Raw genomic sequence first — 18835 nt, 5'->3', positions numbered from 1 at the left:
CCTGAACTGCCATATGCCGCGGGTGCAGCCCTAAAAAGACAATAATAATAATAATAATAATAATAATAATAATAATAATAATAATAATGAAGAAGGGGAAAAGCTCAGGGCGAGGGCCGGCTGGTAGCAATCTGCAAACCTTCTTTACTCACCAGATGCGGGAGTACTGCAGGAAGGCATCTACAGTGCCATCTTATTTAACAAAAGGGAGGTGTGAGCGGGTATTTAAAGTCTACTTTATTCTTCTAACAGGGATGTGGGCTGCTGGCTATCTGCAAGACCATTTCATCCACTAAACAGATGCTCTCCACTGTGACTACTGGAGTAACTGCACGAGGGTGCAGGCTGGCACAGTCCTCAGGCACTTTACTTACTCCCTCAGAGAGGAGCTGTCCCCGACGGGGCCCTAGAAACAACTCAGTCTTGGCTTTCAGCATCATCACTGGCCACTGCGTCCTGCAGAAAGCGCAAGATGAGAGTTCCCTGCCAGTGGAAGCGGCTGAGCCCGGTTGTGTGGGGAGGCATGTGACCGCGGTAACTGGGGCTGGGACCTTCTCAGAAGCCGCCTCGGGAGAGTTTACTGTGGGGCCGCTCAGATTTATCACCTCCGCCGCCCATTCATCTTCCTGAAGGCCCTCGCAGGAGCGTCTGGGAGACGGGGTAACGAAGCCAGATGTTCTCTGAAACCACATTCCTGAGCCCACTCCAGGTACCTGGCGCTGAGCGATGCCCGCCGCCACCCCCGCCCCCCTTTCTGGGAGTGACTCTCCAGCTGGTGGTGCTCCCGCTGCCCCTGGCAGGCACGGGAGGCTGGCGGGGCCCCCGAGGCGAGGCTGTGCCTTGATCTGCAAGAACTCACACTGACAGCGATAATTCTAAAGGCCAGGGCTGCCGCCCACCTGCTTACCTAGTTCTTCCCTGAGCAGGGAGCTCCTCTGATTCCCCCTCCCCTCCCCCACCCCCAGCATCTCCGGGGAGACTCGGCCAAGGAGGGGGAGGAGAAGAGGAGGCAAAGAGTTCCAAAGCATTGCCTGGATTTATTAGCTCAGGAGTAGAGCTCAAATGAGCTATCAGTCTCTACGGTCTCCAGAGGCTTTGAGAAAGAAAGGGCGGGCGGGAGGAGAGAGAGGAGGGAGCGGAGCGGGCTTCCGGAAGGGGGGCTGTCAGGGACTAGGCAGAGCAGAAAATGCCTCCCTTCCCGGCAGGCAGGCAATGGGCAGACGGCAAAGCGCCAGGTCCTCACACACCTCCATAGAGGGCCGCCCGCAGGCCGTGCAGGCTGAGTACAGACCAGAGGCTGCCACCGGGGAGTCGCAGCCAGGCCCCTTACTTGATCAGCTCCTCCTTGTCATTCTCCACGTCCGGCTTCTCCTCCTCCTTCTCGGCCTCCTTCTCTTTCTCCTTCTCATCTTTCTCCTCCTGGTTGCTGCGAGGCATCTGCTGCTGCTGTTGCTGCTGCTGCTGCTGCTGTTGCTGCTGCTGCCAGGCCCCGGGGCAGGGCGGGGGGAAGAGAGGAAAACAGGGAGTCAAGTGAGGCTCCACACCTGGGCTAAGCAAGCTGGGGGCCGGGGGTGGGGGGTGGGGTGGCGCACATTGGGGTCGGCCCACAAGAGGCCAAAGGCAAAGGACCCAAGGCCCCCCTGATGTGAGCAGCACAGAAACCACCTCAGTCTGGGGTACTGGGGAGGCAGGAGTCACAGAGTGAGATATAGAAAGTGCTAGAATCAGATGTACAGCCTCCTCCGCTGTGTGACCCTGGATGAGGTTCTTAACCTCTCTGTGCTGATTCTTCCTCCTTGAAAGCGTGCCTACCCCTCAGCCAGGGGTGAGGAGGCTGAAATAAGTGAGCCTGTACAGAGCTGGCATCTGGTGCAGGTATTTACCTGGGGCAGAAGCCACCAACACAGGAGGGAGGGGCCCGGGTCAGCTTCAGGCGAGAACAGAATGCACACCAGGACACCCAGGTCACACCCTGAAGCTCAGCCTGCCCGGCCCCTGACAAAGCTCAGGCCACCTCGCTAAGCCCCAGGCTCCATGTCTGTTAAATGGGCAGATGGAAGACTTGTCCCCAGGTTCCCTGGGCCCGTCTAAGGGTAGGTGTTTGGTGCCAGGATGAGGGCCCGCTCGTGCTGTGGCAGGCTTGGCCTTCCTCACCCCTCAGCCCTGGGAGCTGACTCCCAGTCAGCCCTGGGAGCAAGAAGAGAGCAGGGCCGTCTGACAGGAGAGATCAAAGGGGCTCCAGCAAAACCAGCCTCCTCCCGCAGGCTTGCTCCTTTCATCTCCTCCCCAGCTGGGGAGGTGAGCTGGGAAGGCGGGAGCTGGCCAGCAGGGCCTCACCAAGACGGGTTGGGGAGTGCCAGCTCCTTCCAGCCCTGCCGCCCGACTTCCTTTCTGTCCTGCCTGATTTCTTTCAAAGCACACACTGATTCTCTTGGCCACCCCCAAAGTCCTCTCTGTGGGCAGTTGCCAAACCAGACCAACCTTCCATCCCACTGAGCCAAGTGAAATGAAAACAGACGCGCTGCAAGCCCTTTCAGTGTGTACCGAGGGGCACGGCCGATGTTCAACACAAGGAATGAGAAACCGAAGAAGAGGGAGAAGGTGAGGGTGGCCAGTGGGGTTCAAGGGTTCCCTCCCTCCCCATCCTTCCTCCACGGCAGTCACACAGACCCATCCCTGCAGAGGCTGCCTTTGCCTGTGACAGCCCCGTAACTTTTTTTTTTTTTTTTTGCTTTTTGGGTCCACGCCCCTGGCATATGGAAGCCCCCAGGCTAGGGGTGGAATCGGAGCTGTAGCTGCTGGCCTACATCACAGCAACACCAGACCTGAGCCACATCTTCGACCTACACCACAGCTCACGGCAAAGCTGGATCCTTAACCCGCTGAGTGAGGCCAGGGATCAAACCTGCATCCTTGTGGATACTAATCGGGTTCTTAACCCGCTGAGCTACGACGAGAACTCCTTTCTCTGCAACTTTAATTTTTGATGGGGCTGAGCACAGGGGTCAGCTATAGCTACTCCATGGATGCTGGGGCACAGAGCAGGGGTCTTCATATTCACAGGGAATCGTGGGCTCTGTGACGCTGCAGCAGTGTCTACCCTGGAACCCCCTGGCTCACGTCTGGCCCTCCTTCCTCAAAAACCTGCCTCTGTTCTATAAGAGGAGGGGCAAGGGGGCGGATCAGCTGGACTTTGAGCAGCCCCCCCTCAGCTCCCTGCTATGTTGCTGTCAATTCCCCATCAGTGGTTCAGTGTCCTTGAATTAGCCTGTCCCTTGTCACTACCCCAAAACGTGAAACACTAAAGCACAGCCTTTTAACAACCAGAGAGCCATGGCCACCTCTGGTTCCTGACAGGTGAAGTCTCCTCTGGACCTGTCCCTGCAGATGGGAGCCAGGGCAGAGAAGATGAGTGGGGACTAGGGACCAGGACGAGACAGGAGGTGTGGGGGTGCATGATGGCACGGCCAACTGCGGACAGGTTCCCCTGCCTATGGGTTGCTTGGCATGGCTGCCATCTCCACCAGTGAGGCTTCTGCACTCCCAGGACCAAGAAGGGCAGGGCTGGGGCTTTCCAACCACAGGAAGCTGACACCTCCCCAGACCCACCCTTTGCTATGTCTGTGCCAAGAAACCCAACTGGGTTGCAGCTTCACCCTGAAGCTTTATCCCTGTCCCTCCAGCAGCCAACTCCAGGCTACACTCTGGCATGCCCATCACTGGTCTAGGCTCGTGGGGTCTCCAGGCCCTCTGGAATCTCATCCTGGGCCACTGTCAGCCCCCGGCATGGCCAGCAGATACGGCTCCCCACCGGCTGACCCAGACAGAGGCCGACTGCAGCCCCCAGCCCTGCACTGATGCAGCATAACTGACCAGGACTGGTGCCCAGGGAGTCAGCACCTGCATCCCCCTGCCCAGGGCCTCCTCTGAATCCTCAAAAGGCCCCAGTGAGGAATATGCCAGCATTTCCTGAGACCTTATTACACACCCCACATTGCGCTGTGCACAGTCTACTGACCAGCTCCCTGGCCCTCTGAGGTCCTGAGGATAAAGACAAAGGAAAAAAACAGCAGTAGCAGCACCCTGGGCTTCTTCCACAGGGGCCACTCCTTCCCCCACCACGCCGAGCACCTTGTAAATACTATCTCATTTAGTGCCCGTAGCCAACCTCAGACGGAAGCAGCACCCTGGGCTTCTTCCACAGGGGCCACTCCTTCCCCCACCACGCCGAGCACCTTGTAAATACTATCTCATTTAGTGCCCGTAGCCAACCTCAGACGGAAAAGGGCAGCGATCACTGCTTCCATTCTGTAGAGGAGGAAACTGAGGTTCAGACAGGCAAAGCCCCCAGGTCACAGAGAAAGGAAAAAGGAGGTCTCAGAGGGGACAGCAGGCATGACTTGTCGTACCCCAAGCCCCGCTGAGAGTCTCTGCTGACTCCCCACCTGAGTCAGAAGCTTGGTGCCTCAGGTGTCGCAGGGCCGGGGGTGGGGTGTTTATGGGCAACCCCATTCCTTTCTGCCTAGCCCACCCTGTCCGCCTTCCAAGATTCCTCAAGACCCCATCTGGGCCTGGGTCAGACCCTAACATCTACATCACGGCAATAATAACAACAACCGCTCTGGAGTTCCTGTTGTGGCTCAGAGGGTTAAGACCCCAACTAGTCTCTGTGAGAATGCAGGTTCGATCCCTGGCCTCACTCATTGGATTGAGGGTGTAGTTTTGCCACAATCTGTGGCATAGATCAAAGATGTGGCTAGATCCGGTGTTGCTATGGCTATGGTATAGGCCGGCAGCTGCAGCTCTGATTCAACCCCTAGCCTGGGAACTTCCATGTGCCACAGGTGCAGCCATAAAAAGAAAAGGAAAAAAATACGTAAAATAACAATAGCTCCAAGTGCCCTGTGCCAGGCTGTCTGCTAGGTATTTCCTCATCTCCTTTACCAACTCCCATCATTCTCCCATTCTATGGAAGAGGAAACTGAGGCACAGTGAGGGTGACGGACAATGCTGGGCAACAGCAATGCCAGGATTCCAACCCAGAGCCCAACTGGACCCCGGTTACACCTGGCCCCCTCTCCTGCCATCTCCACCCACCCCCGGCTGCCCCTTACCCCTTGCCCAGCCCCCATGGGTGTCTCTTGGGGGGAGGCTCAGAAGTCCCAGTCAGCTCTGGAACCTGGTCCTGACTCCTATCGCTTCCCACCTGGAGGGCAATTCCAGTGCCGGACCCCTCGGTCTCCTCCCTGACATGCTATCAAGCCTCCCAGGGCAGAGCCGGTGACTCCCCCACCCTCTGAGAGAAGTGGGTACGGAGACTTTGGGGCCACTCTGGAGCTGTGGCACAGAGCTCCACAGACAGGCCCCTGGTTTCCAGGGGCCTGAATTCCATGCCCTGTGGAGCAGCATCCCTGTACCGTGACCTGAGTGATGGAGGGGATGAAAGGGAGAAACCCCAGGTCAGTCCTGGCCTTACACGTGGTTTCCACTGGGAGGGACGGTCAGGCACCATGACGGCCATCTGCCTGGCCTCCTGGTACAGGAGTCCTAACACGGGGACACCTGACTCTGGGGGATTTATGGAGGGAGTGGGAGGCCCCAACTCCTCAGATGTTTTAGGACAGCAAACAGGGCTAACTCACAGATGATTCACAGCTACGAGGGCTCCGCCTCTGAGGTCAGGCCCATCCTAGGATCGCAGAACTGCACTTGCTGGGCAGTTTAGAGCTACTGCTCTCACGGTGGCACACACGGATCACCTGGGGAGCTCCGGGAAGTCCTGACGCCAAGGCTGGTTCCAAGACAATCACCTCAGAGTCTCAGGGAGAGAGTCCAGCCTCAGGGCATTTAAACTCCCAGGTTATGTCAATGGTCGGACAACCTGCTTTAGAGCCAAATGTTTTCTTTCTTTTATTATTATTATTAATATTTTTGGCCACACCCCTGGCATGTGGAAGTTCCCGCAGCCAGGGATCGAACTCATGCCACTGCAGTGACCTGAGCCGCTGCAGAGACAATGCTAGATCCTTAACCCTCTGTGCCACCAGCAAACTTTCTGTGAGAGCCAGATGGTAAACCCTTTAGGGCTTGGTCCATCAGTCTTTTTGGAACTATTGATGCTGATGCTGCTCATTGTGAACAAATGAGGGTGGCTACGTGTCAATAAAACTTTATTTACAAAAGCAGATGGTGGGCCAGCTTTGGCCTTCGGCCCATTGCTTGCCAGCCCCTGCTCCAGACCAGTGCTGCTCAAACTGGAACATGTATACAAACCACAGGGGGGATGTTGAGAAAATGCAGACTCCATTTCATTGGGCCTGGGGCAGGCCTAACACTCTACATTTCTAGGCAGCTCCCAGGGATGACAGATGCTGGTGGTTCCCAGACCACACTGAGGAGCAAGGCCTTCGGGAGATCTTTGTTGCAGAAAAGGGACCCTGCCCAGGACCCTTACCACTGGCAGCAGGTGATGCCCATGGACCCAGGGGAAGAACCAGGAGCCAGACTCCACCATCTCAAGTGATCCTGGAGTTCACGATAGGGTCCCACCTTTGCTTTCCAGACAGGCCATCCATCAGGCTGACAATGGGCTTCATGCCCAGTGCTTGCTTGTGAAAGCCCCTCCCAAACCACAGCACAGCTCAGCGGAAAACCTGACCGGATCTTTGGTTAGCCAGAGCCATCAGTTCAAATCCCTGAGGGACCCCCGCTTCCGGAGCGCTGAGTGCTGGACAAGCAACCTGTCACCGAGCCTGCGCTATGCTGAAGCCCCAGACCGGGAGTTGCTGCAAAACAACAGGAATAAAAACTGATGACTGAGCTGACTGAGCACAGCGAACACGTGATAAGGCCTTCTCCTCCTCATTTCATCCCCATTAGTTAATTAAACCCTCTCAAGAATGTTGGCATTATCTCTGTTTTAGAAAAGAGCATACAAAGACACAGAGAGGTTAAGTAACTCACCAAAGGTCACACAGCATTTCCCAGCAAGATCCTACAGGCAGATGCTCTGTCTCTCACTTGGGGCTGGGGGTCATAGGCTCTTCCTCGCCTCCCTTTAAGCCGAAATGTGCTACCCCTTGTGCATTCCCTCCACGAGCACACACTGAGTCCCCAAGGGGGACACCAAATCACAGAAATAGCTCTTCAGTTGATGAAGATGAGGAACTACAACAGGACAGATGGAGGCTGCAGTGATGAGAAAACTTTAAAAGGGAGAGCAGGACTTCCCATTGTGGCTCAGCAGATTAAGAACCTGACATAGTATCCATAAGGATGCAGGTTTGATCCCTGGCCTTGCTTAGTGGGTTAAGGATCCAGCGTTGCTGTGGCTGTAGCTTAGGCAGCAACTGCAGCTCCGATTTGACCCCTGCCTGGGAACCTCCATGTGCCGCAGGTGTAGCCCCAGAACGAAAAAGGCAGCGCGCACTGCAGACGAGACGGTGATTTATCCTGACCAGTGGGAGAAGGGAGGAGGCCTGATCTGAGACTCCAAAGGCTTCTGGTAGAGAAGGGTAAGAGGGGATGTTTCAGGGGGGGACCTGCTTGGGCAAAACATGCCGATGCGAGATCACCCTGTGTCCTTGCTGAATGACATACTGGATGTGGTTGGAGAGCTTGGCCAGCTTTAATGGCCAGGCTCAGAAATACAGGTAGCACCACTGGGGGCTTTTTCAGAAGGTGGAGGATGGGCAGGGAATGCCACGTTCCACCCCACGATTCAGAGCCACGTGGTAGCTGGTTGAGGGGGGATGGCCATCAGTTCCAGGAATGAGAGGAGAGTCCAGTGGTACCAACCAACCAAGTAGGAGCTGGTGAGACTGAGTTCTCGGATGACAGGTCCTGATGAGACCTTCCCAACACCCAGCAATGCCCACTTCTGCACAATCTCACTCATTCATTCAACAAACATTCTACTGAGCATGTGCTATGTGCCAAGTGCCTCCATCGAGCAAATCCCAAGAGGGGTCTGCCCTCATGACACCCTCCATCTCTTGCAGGTGGGGAAAAGGGGGCCCCGGGAGCCCAAGGTTGGTGGGAGAAGTGGAGTCAGAAATCAAGGGTCAGGACCAAGATGAAACAGTTTTCTGTTGCTGGAAGCCCCCTCCCTAATACTGGGCCCTTGCCCCTCTGATCCAACCCATTTGTCTACCTGGACAAAGCCCACATGGGGAATGCTAACTTGGCCCACAAGGGGCATCCCTTATAAGACACACAGATAGAGGTATGCTGGGCTGGCTGGTGCCAGCTCAAGTGTAGAGACTTGTAGTTTCCAGAAATTTTGCAGGTTGGTAGTTAAAAACAGTCATTATCAAAAATAGAAATGCATAACCTTCCAATTAAAGAAATTATAATAAAAACAAATAAGTACTCAAAAAGCATCCCTTCCCAAGAACTTGGCTATATTCGCCTGTTATCTGTGCTCTTGTATGCAACCGAATCCACTCGGTGGGGAGGGTATGGTCACCTCCCTTCCCAATTCCACATTCACGCAGGTAGCTTGGAATTGGCACGGCAGGAGTATTTACACCCTGGCAGTCGGCACGTGCTACAAAGCACACCCTTGCCAGCACGGATGTGTCCTCAGAACCTGAGCAACGTCTAACGCCCACACCCGTCACGTCTGTTCTGCTTGCAAGGAAACGGGTGCTTGAGGCAGCCAAGGCTGTTTTAATCATCAGTTAATCCTGTCCAGCCATCTGGAAAAACATCAGTGGTGCACACCATGAGGCATCTGCCCCTCGCTCCTGTCCGCCTCACCCACCTCCCTCAGGGCGGCCTCCTCCCCACCTCCTGGAAGATGCCACACTTGTTCCTGCCTCGGGGCCTTTGCACTTGCTGTGCCCTCTGCCTGGGAGACTCTCCCTCCAACTCTGCCTGACCGGTTCCTCCTTATCACTCAGGTCTGAGTGCAAATGTTCCCTCCCTAAAAGCTGCCCTCTCTTAAGTCAGCTGCCTCCTGACACCAGCCAACCTTCCGTGGCCCTAACCACCCCCTGAAATAGCCATGGTAATTTACCTGTGCCCTGTCCATCTCCTACATGGGCGTGACAGCTCTGGGGACCTCATTTGTCCTGTTTGGTGTGGCATCACCTAGAGTGGTGAGATTCTGAAGGGCAAAGTGGACTGGAACCTGGCTACCGTCTGCACCCCATCGGGGCCCTCCTGCCACAGGCCCACACAAGCACGGCTCTTCTGGTACTCTTGGCAGCCCAAGAAATGCCCGGATGTGAGGTCTGTCAGCCTCTCACACCTCTCACCCCCTGGGGTCCGATTGATCCACGCTCACACTTTCCGTGTCCTTCTAGCCCTTTAGTGTGGTTGGCCTGGGACAGTGCTGACGGGGAGCTGGGTCTCCCCTACCACCTCACAGTTGCCCCCCGTGGGAAGGCCACGTTCATCTTCTCCCCAAGCGACAGCCCAGCCTGCTAGATCCCTGAGGCATGGCCTCTCCTGCTGCCTTCTTGAGAACAGTGTCCCCGAGGAAGTGTCCAAGAGACGCTGGGCCTGGACAAGTCCACTTTCTTTTTGTCTTTTTAGAGCCATAACTGCGGCATGGAAGTCCCAGGCTAAGGGGTGAATCAGACCTGCAGCTGCCAGCCTACACCACAGCCATGGCAATGCCAGATCTGAGCCGCATCTGCAACCTACACCACAGCTCACGGCAACGCTGGATCCGTGACCCACTGAGTGAAGCCAGGGATCGAAACTGCAACCTCATGGATACAAGTTGGGTTCTTAACCTGCTGAGCCACAATGGGAACTCCCTGGACAAGCCCACTTAGCACAAAACTGGGCAGAGAATCAGGGACATCTGCTTGCTGGAGCCCTAAATCTGGACGCAGTCCCACCCAGCCCGGCTCGCCCCCAGCAGAGCGGAAATAGCCGCCTCCCGCAGGCTGGGGCGGCCCAGGCGAGTCAGACAGACCCTGAAGCTGGAGGCCCATCCGGCCGGGGTGTCACGCTGTTTTAGGACAAGCATGTAGGCGCTCATGCAGGCAGGGAGAAGCATAGCCCAACCTGGAGGCAATGTGGCCGTGACTGGCCTGCCACTCGTTCCCAGCAGACTGCATAGGCTGAGGCCATCACTGATGTCGTCCACACAGGGGGGCAGTCAGGGTCTGGGAACCAGCACCAACTGCACCACGGCCACTGCCTCCCCGGGGACTGTGTTTGGCTGGCCTTGCCCTGGAATGCCTTCCAGTCAGGCTGTCCCCTGTGTAAGCTGCCCGAGGCGCGGGAGACACTGAAGTGCAGAGCAACTGGGAACAAGGTCACCTGTCCCTTGGCAGGAAGCTGGGAGAGGAGGTGGGGGGAGGGGAGGGAAGATGAAGGAAAGTGAGAGACAGAGGAGAAGGTGTGGGTATGACGGGGAGAGAGACAGGGAGGAGAGACGGAGGTGGGGGTGGGCCCATAGGCCAGAAAGAGCAAGGAGGAAGCGGGCCCCACCTCCCTGGACTTCCTCCCCCGGCCCCCGAGGTGCCGGAGGCTGGGCGCCCTGTCCCCATGCCCAGCTCCGCGGGAAGATAGACCACGTGGCCTGGAGGAGTAGAGACCCCGACCAGCCCGGCTCCCCACCCCCTGCGGCCACATCACCCTGGGGGATGGAAGAGGGGTACTCACTCACCCTTGGGGACAGGCCCCCTCCGCAGCACGGCCCCCCCATGGCCAGGAGGGCCCTGTGGCCACCTCTGGTCACTGCCGCAGAGCGATGTGGCCCTGGCGCCTGGCTCACGCTGGCCTCACATCCTCGGCTCCCTGGCAGTTTGCATAGTTAAGCCAACCTCTGGCCACGGCATTCCTGGGCTCCAGCACTGCAATTATCCAGGATAATGTGGCTCCTCCATCCACGAATCATGAACTATAAACCACTGCACCGTCACCAGTGCTCTGAGCTGGCCCCAGCCTCAGCCGGTGATTCACAGCGAGGAGAGGACACGGGGGCGTGGCCCACAAGTTCACAGGCCATTCATGGCTGAAGCTGGGGGCGAGGGGCCCAGAGCTGGGGACTTGGCCCTCTCCTGCTCAAAGTCAGGTGTGTGGGGTTGGCAGGGGTTGGAATTCCCGAGTCTCCCTCAGTCTGAAGCTTCTGGAAAGTGGACGGCACCCTCTCTTCGATAAGAAGGTCATCCCGACACTCCAAAGGGCCAGCACGTGTCCATGGCTCCAGCCCCTATAGGCCCAGGCCACAGCACAGGGGACGCCAGGGCAGCCCTGCCCTCTTGGGGCAGCGCTGGTCATTGAGGGTCTGAGCCCAGAGGCATCCAACAGCAACAGCTTTTCATCTGGAGATTTTATATTCCCTTTTATAACCATCCATGCTTTCAAAAGGCAACCACCGCAGTGATGAATAAGGGGCTTGGCCAGCACAGGATGTGGCAAGGGCATGACACAGCAGGTGTCACCTGAACACACATGGTGACATTTTGCTGCACACGCTGTAGTTAAGTGTTGGGGCAGGTCAGGACCACTGTGGATTGTAATTTCCAAATATGCAAATACATGGGAATTCATCCCCAGGATGGACTGGCCAGGTCCTCTTCTAGAAAGGGACCTGCTGTCCCAGCTGCAGCCTAGCCCCAGGGCAAAGACTGGCCCTCTCTCTCTCCACCTGGGGACATCTGGGAAGGGCCATTTGAGCTCCAGAGTGCATTCCAGGGTCAGTCAAGATGGCCAGTGAGCCTGTGCCTGGCCTTGATTTCCCCTTCTGCTACCCTGCTCCCTTGGCAGGCAGGGGCTCGCCAGTAAGCATCCTGAGACCGAGGCCCTGAGAGGGTCCCAGAACAGCAGCATCAGTATTGCTGGAGGACTTCTTAGAAATGCAGAGTCTCTGGCCCCAACAATCTGTGATTTCACAAGCCCTCCCGGTGAAAGTTCAAGAATTTCAGCAGGACGCCATCTCCATCTCAGGGTCCGTGACTCAGCCTGGGACACATCCCTTCCTGGACCCAGTGAGGGCACAGCCCGAGGACACTGGCTGTGGCCAGTCTTGGGTGGACGGTGGTGTTAGGAGAAAGAAGGAGGCCAACAATCTGGGGGAAATAATTTCCCACTGTCGGTGCTGTGGGTTCCGCTTCTCCCCAGACGTGGTGATCTGAGCCTGGGGCCAGGGGTGGCCTCCCCTTGTCACCCCAGGGCAGGAATGACAAGGGTGGGGCACTGGTGTCAGGTGTGCCTCTGTCTCTGGCCCTGAGCCATGACCAGCCACCTTGGGAGATGCACCTTCTACGAGGTAGCAGCCTGGAAAAGGGCTGGATTTCTTTTTTTTTTTTTTTTTTTTTTTTTTGGCTTTTTAGGGCCGCACCCATGGCATATGGAAGTTCCCAGGCCAGGGGTCGAAATGAAGCTATAGCCGCTGGCCTATACCACAGCCACAGCAATGCCAGATCTGAGCCACATCTGCAACCTATACCACAGCTCACGGCAACGCCAGATGCTTAACCTGTTGAGAACGGCCAGGGATTGAAGCCGTGTCCTCATGGATACTAGTTCAGTTCGTTACCACTGAGCCACAATGGGAACTCCCAGGGCTGGCTTTCTGACACCTCAGAAGTCCCACTTTGTGTCTGTCTCAGCGATTCTTAATCAGGAGAGGCTGTGAGATGCTGAAGACAGCTGAGCTAGGGGGCTGCCCTCTCTCTAGCTTCCTGAAGGATCATGGTCTCATATGGCTCTGAAGGTAAAGCCCTATAGCCCTGGCATGCAGTAGGCACTCAATAATTGCTCCCCTGGATGACCACACCATATTGTGCATCTCTGTGGAGGTGGGTGGGTGAGGACCTTGGAGAAATGAGGGCCCATCTGAGGGGCATCTGTCAGCTGACAAACTGGGTAGCCCCTCATGGCCATTCTTAGCTACAGCGTGGCCCTGAGCCACAGGAACCCCACCCCGAACAAAGCCTCTGCAGCCACCAGCCACCCAGAAGAGGAAGAGACATGCATGGGGTTGGGGGTGCTGAAAGAGACTGTCATAGAGAGAGGGAGGGGGAATCAGGGAGAGACAGACCAGAGTGAAAATAGCCCTCAGCATCTCCCACAGACTACATGGTACAGGGAGCAAAGCAAAGCTAAAAGTGGCAGAGTCTTTCCAGCCGCTGGCCTCCTGGGAGCTGGGGGCAGGCAGGGGGCCAGGAGTTGGGAGAGTCCCCATGAGTGGAGACAGAAACACAGACGGGGCCGGGGGCAGAGACCCAGCCAGGAGCTTAGTCGGGCACATTCTATCCTCAGCGAGACCATCTGCCACCCTGATCCAGCAGAGCCTGGCACAGACGGAGAAATCCACATCCTCCGAGGTGGGTTAGGGCCAGCTTCCAAAAGACTGCCCGTGCAGCCAAAACACTGCAAAAGGGACCACTGGGGGCCCCCGCTTCAGCTCCAATGGCTGACGGTGCCATGTTTGAATCCTGAATCTGCCACACAGGGCCGATTCCTCAGGAAGCAACTTCACCTCCCTGTGCCTCTACTTCCTCCCCTATGAAAAGGGCACAATGACTGTACCTCACCCGGAAAGCTGCTTTGAGTTAAAACGCATCAATCCCTTAGCCCAGCACCGGGCACACAGTTATAGCTGGTCTTGAGCAAACATCGCCCTTCTGTTTTTATTGTTGCTTTCATGGCTTCCACATGGCAGTCAGCGGCATTGCTGTCCCATTCACACCCTGAGAATTCTGACAGGGCTCTGATGTCCCATTGGACTTCCAGCGTCCCGTCCCACCCCCAGCCATGAGGGGACCAGAGATGACCTAAGTCTTCTTCTAAAACTAGGAGGACCCAGGAAGATAGGTGAGTATGACAGGCTCCCCTTCAAGAAATAAATACCCCATGGGAGTTCCCGTTGTGGTGCAGTGGAAACGAATTCAACTAGTATCCATGAGGATGCAGGTTTGATCCCTGGCATTGCTCAGTGTGTCAGGGATCCAGTGTCACTGTGGCTGTGTCTGTGGTGTAGGCCAGCAGCCATAGCTCTGATTTGACCCCTAGCCTGGGACCTTCCATGTGTCTTGGGTGCAGCCCTTTAAAAAAAAAGGGCCAAGAAATAAATATCCCACGGTTGGTTCAGCTTCCATCTGCCTGAGAAGACATGGCGGGGGTGGGAGGGGGGTCCTCCTGGCCCTGATGCCACATCCCTGAGGTGTCCACAGTTCACTTGCTGGGAACAGCCCCGTTAGCCATCTTCCTGTGATTGCTGAGGAGACAAGGGCGCTGTGGCCAGGGATGGAGGGAAAGGGCTGAGTGGTTTACCCAGGAGCCCATGTGGCAAGAAGGGTCGGGAGAGATAAATTGGGGCGAATGATAAATGACTCAGGGGGTGGGGAGTGTGCTATGGCCTGGGATTCCCGCCTGATGCCAAGGTCCTGAGCTGCTGGGGTGGGTGAGACACAAGGATGGGACAGCAGAATTATCCCCTGGGCACCTGCTGTGCCTCCAGCAGAGAATGACTGTTCCCTAGCCCTCGGCGCCTCACCCTCCAGGCTCTTTCCCACCTGGCACTTCTGGTTGCCCCCACCCCCACCCCCCACATCTGTCCACAGTGTCAGCCCACTGGGGACCACTGCCGCCTGCACCACCCATCCATCCATGTATAGGCGCCCAAGCAGATTCACCCACACCCACACCACACTAGCCAGGCTGGGGAACCCCCGCCCGTCTCACTAAGAGATTTATCAGAAGGATCCCAGGTTTTATAAAACCAGGGAGAGAGAAAGAAGCTCAGGCTCGCTCCAGTAATTGCATCTTGAATTAATAAGAGGGGCTGCAGGGCTCGTGTCTGCCGTTTATTTCGCTGTCACAGGGCAGAGAGAAGAGTTACAGCCACAAAATCAACACTGGGGTTGACCCATTTATTCCATATTTATGAACAGGGCTGGTGGGCAGGGGTGAAGGCAGTGGATCTGCCTGGCACAGAAGCCCTTCCAGGGTTTGTCCATAAATCTCCGTCCCTGCCAGGGCCCAGGCCACAGTGCCCCTCTTTGCAGTTCCAGCTGATCAGAGGGAGGGAAGAGCCCCAAAGGCAGGTCCTGTCACCCAGGGAGATGGTGCCTCCTGCCCTGCTTTCTTCTCTCTTTCTGCAAGAGGCCGGGCACAGAGGCAATCCTGCTCTACCCTGGGAGCCCCAGCCTGAAACACCAGCTTGGGCAGAGGGTAAAACCTCCCCAAAGAAACCCCATGTTTCTCAGCACTGCAGACACCACGGCTAGTCCAGCAAAACGCTGACAAAAAGAGGAAACAAATAGTTCTCCTCTGCTATAAAACATTCCAGGCCCTCCCAGTGCCCTGGCCTTGCCTGGCCTCTGTCCCAAGTCACATAATCCTCTCTTTACCTCTTCCCCCAGCCTTTCCATACTCCATGCCAGAGGTCTTATACTGAGGGCTGAGGACAGATTTCAAGAGCAGATATGAACTGTCTGGCCTATAAAGTGTTTCGCTGTTACTGTTTCTTATGTGACCTACGATTTAAAAATCAGGACATTTCACATAATTTCGGACCTCCAGCTCATCATTGAAAATCAGATCTGGCAATACAGGACTACTTAGCCAAGAGCGAGCTGGAGCTGATATGAGGCACAAGCTCGCTAGTTAGCCACAGGCCTCACCACCCCCTATTGCTTGCCATGGATTGCTTCCGATGGATTCATTCAAGACCTGGAAGGTTTTGAGACCTCTGTTCCTAAGACTATAAAGATAATAGGCACTCTCTGTGGTGCCTGGTGCTTTTGTACCTGCTCTTCCCTCTGCCTAGGACATCCTCACCTTGTCCACCGGAAAGGTGCTCCTCTCATCATTGGAGCCCCTTACTCAATGGAGCCTCTCTGGCAGACCACCAGCATGCCAACTTAGAACTGCCTGTGTACACCTGGTCTAGACAACCAGCATGGAGTCCCCTGTGTGCAGCACACAACTGTCCAAGGGGCAGGTGAGTCCGCAAGCAAGGGCTTCACACTGCCAAGGAAAGGCATGGCAGCCAGGACCAGAGCCATGGGGCACTGACACTCCCTCCAGCCCCCCCCCGGGACTCATTCCCTCCCTAAATGACATCAACACACAGTCTTTGTCTCCCTCCATGCAAACGTGGCTCTCGGCACAGGGTGAGCAGGAGATGGGCTCCATCTCTCCCCATCTGACTGGGAACCCTTTCCTCTCCAGGGTCCCTAGTCCAGCCACCAGGAAGGGCCTCATAAGGCCACCCACAGGGCCCCCGCAAAGGCTGGGGGCACTGGGGAGACTAGAAAGAGAATTGGCACATAGGAGATGCTCAACAAACAGCTAACAATGTTTATAAAGTCAATCTAGAGGCCTTATCATCCCCATTATTTTGCCACAGTCCCCACCATTCCCTACTGTCTCTTGTACCAGCATATTTATATAAGCTCCCTGCCTGGCATTTCTTTGAGTTTTTGCCTCTCAGACTAGAAAAAATCCTAAGCTCACGTCAATTTCTAATACGCCACAGTTAGATCTTTAGAACTAAATGACTCCAAGCCAGTAGGCCTCGGTTTTACACGTCTGTTAGATGGACGAGAAGGCTGGCCAATGGTGGTTACACCAAACTAGGGGAAAATCTTATCCTCAAATCAAACACAGCCATCCTTCAATGGTCTGGGCCAATGGCAACCAATGCTCAGGCGTGGTCATTTTGGCCTGATGTGCAAAATCAGTGAGGGGTTGTCAACACATCTGCTTCCCTAATTCCACAGGGGCTTAGCCAGCAGGAAAGTGGATCTATACTCCTGAAGCACGGTTCCCAGAAAGCAAGAAAGGAGACATGGCATGGACCTAGAAAGCTGTGTGGACCAATGCACTGCAGGATGTGGGACTCAATCCCCAAGTGGCTGTTTTAGAGTGGACACTGGGACCCCATTGGTGATGGCTGGACTCAAGCCCTGCCCTCACCAGCCTGGGAAAGGGAAGACGGTGGCCCAGTGGGGGAGGTGGAAGACCCTGTTATCAAGGAGCTCCCACCTCAGAGAACCTCGGCATCCTGTCCTCCCCGCTTATGCTACTCCTGGCCTTCGTCACTCTCCCCTGTCCCCCCAGGGCCAGGCCAGAGGCCTCAGGGAAGGGCCTGCCTCACCCAGCCCCAGTCCGGCATCCAACAGCAGCATCCAGCGCTTTCTGCAGCGCCCAGCCCAAGTCCCTCCTCCTGCAGCACAAACTCACCTCCCTGCCCCACCCCCAGGTACTCCTCGTGTCTGCGCTGAGCTGACTCTCAACAGCCTGGCAGTGAAACAAACCCATTCCTCTCCCTCCATCTCCCAAACCCCAAGCACTCGTGAGCCTCCCTTCAACTGTGTGCTACTGACCCTCATCGCCCTTAACATTATTTACTGAATTTTTTTTTAAACAAACTCCCTTTTCCTCTAACTCAGAGATCAGCAGACTTTCTCCACAAAGGACCAGAGAGTGAGGATGTCAGGCTTTGCTATTGCTGTCATGCCTACTCATCTCTGCCGTTGTAACAGAAAAACTGCCACAGGAATATGTCAACAAATGGGCGGGGCCGTGTGCCAATAAAACTTTATTCACAAGAACAGGTGGCAGGCCTGACTTACCCGAGGACCATAGTTTGCCAAGTCCTGCTCTAATTTAAACAACCCTTCAGTCGTATCCAAAGCAGTGATGTCCAAGAAAATGCAGGTTGAAGTACTGGCTATACTTTTCTTTCCAATATGCATAAACACCAAAAACTATGAAAAATGTTTAAATGTGAAGCTTGTGGGCCAGCCCGCGTCATCTAGCCCCTGCTCTGGAAATGTCACCACAGGGACAACGGGTCACCAAACCAGGCATTCTAGAATTTTCCAGGCTGAGAATGGAAGCAGCCATTTCTCCCAGCTCTCCTCTGCTGCTGGAGTAGGCCAAACACCCCCAGAGGGGGTCTCTCAGCCACCACTGAGGGCGTCCAAACTGCTGAGCATTAGTGCAGACACCGCCGCAAGCGGCCCCGGAGCATGTTGGGAGCCGTCCCCAAGCCCGCCCCACCCCCACTCTCACCTGGCTCTTGCCACGGCGCCGGTAGCTCCGCCTCACCAGGCTCTTGTAGTTCTCATTCTTCTTGGTCAGGTAGTAGTAGAGGACACACTCAGCCACCGTCTGCAGGGCGGAGAGAGAAAACAGCTCTGCAGAGGGTGCACTGTGGGTGGTCAGGGCAGGCGGCTGGGAGCCAGAAGGCCTGGGTTCAATTCCTGCCTCTTCCACCTACTAGCTGGGTGACCCTGGCCAGCTTACCTAACCTCTCTGGGCCTCAGTTTTCTCGCCTGTGTAATGGGCGTACTCAGAGCACATACTTCACAGGGTTGTCCTGAAGACCAAGTAAATTAACACACATACACATAAAGGACGTGGGACTGCACCCAGCACAGGGCACGCACAGCTGCTACTGGTAACCATGACAACAAAGCCGTCATGTGCCATCCTGGCAAAGTGAACAAAGGCTCCCAGCTCCTCAACTTGGGTCTGAGGTCTCCTTTCTCTCACCCCAGTTTCTTCTTCCATAATATATGGGGCCCTGCGTAACCTCTTCCAAGCTCCCTGCGTCTGCCCGATTAAGGTCCCCAAGCAACTCTTCATCTCTTGGAATGTTTCTAACTTTTCTCTTCTTGGTCTTTTCCACAATTTTCATTTTCTGGGTCTGAATCCTGGTGCTGCGTCTTGCTGAGTAAGTGACTGGCCCTCTCTGAAGCCCACCACCTCCTCGTCCACAAGGACCAGTAAGAGCGACAGTGTCCTCAGAGCAACTGGAGGACACAAGATAAGGATGCTGCCATCTGCAGCCGCGGGGCTGGTCTAGGTGCTCACTAAAGCCGGCAGCCATCACTGACACGATGTAAAGTGTTGG

At 55.7% G+C, this 18835-nt stretch overlaps 1 protein-coding gene and 1 long non-coding RNA gene across 51 annotated transcripts in view; one reads left to right on the top strand and one right to left on the bottom strand.

Moving 5' to 3' along the window:
• NCOR2 (nuclear receptor corepressor 2) overlaps window positions 1-18835 on the bottom strand; it is a 176720-nt gene that overhangs the window by 72478 nt on the left and 85407 nt on the right. For 40 of the 50 annotated variants that reach the window (NM_001044576.1, XM_084993226.1, XM_084993227.1 and 37 more), the window contains 2 exon segments: window positions 1331-1479; window positions 17992-18090. In NM_001044576.1, the coding sequence (NP_001038041.1) occupies window positions 1331-1479; window positions 17992-18090 (248 nt within the window). 50 annotated transcript variants of the gene reach the window in all.
• Window positions 2715-6474, top strand: LOC146396536 (uncharacterized). Its single transcript, XR_014827370.1, has 2 exons — window positions 2715-2891; window positions 4714-6474. It is a non-coding gene; the product is annotated as an uncharacterized LOC146396536 (long non-coding RNA).

The sequence above is a fragment of the Sus scrofa genome, chromosome 14 (assembly GCF_054392235.1).
Source record: "Sus scrofa isolate SSC_HxYL_T2T_F1_AM1 chromosome 14, Sscrofa_HxYL_maternal_Yorkshire_Landrace_v2.0, whole genome shotgun sequence".
Classification (NCBI taxonomy): Eukaryota; Metazoa; Chordata; class Mammalia; order Artiodactyla; family Suidae; genus Sus; species Sus scrofa.
The sequence above is the reverse complement of the archived record's forward strand: the minus strand, read 5'-3'. Positions and strand labels throughout refer to the sequence as shown.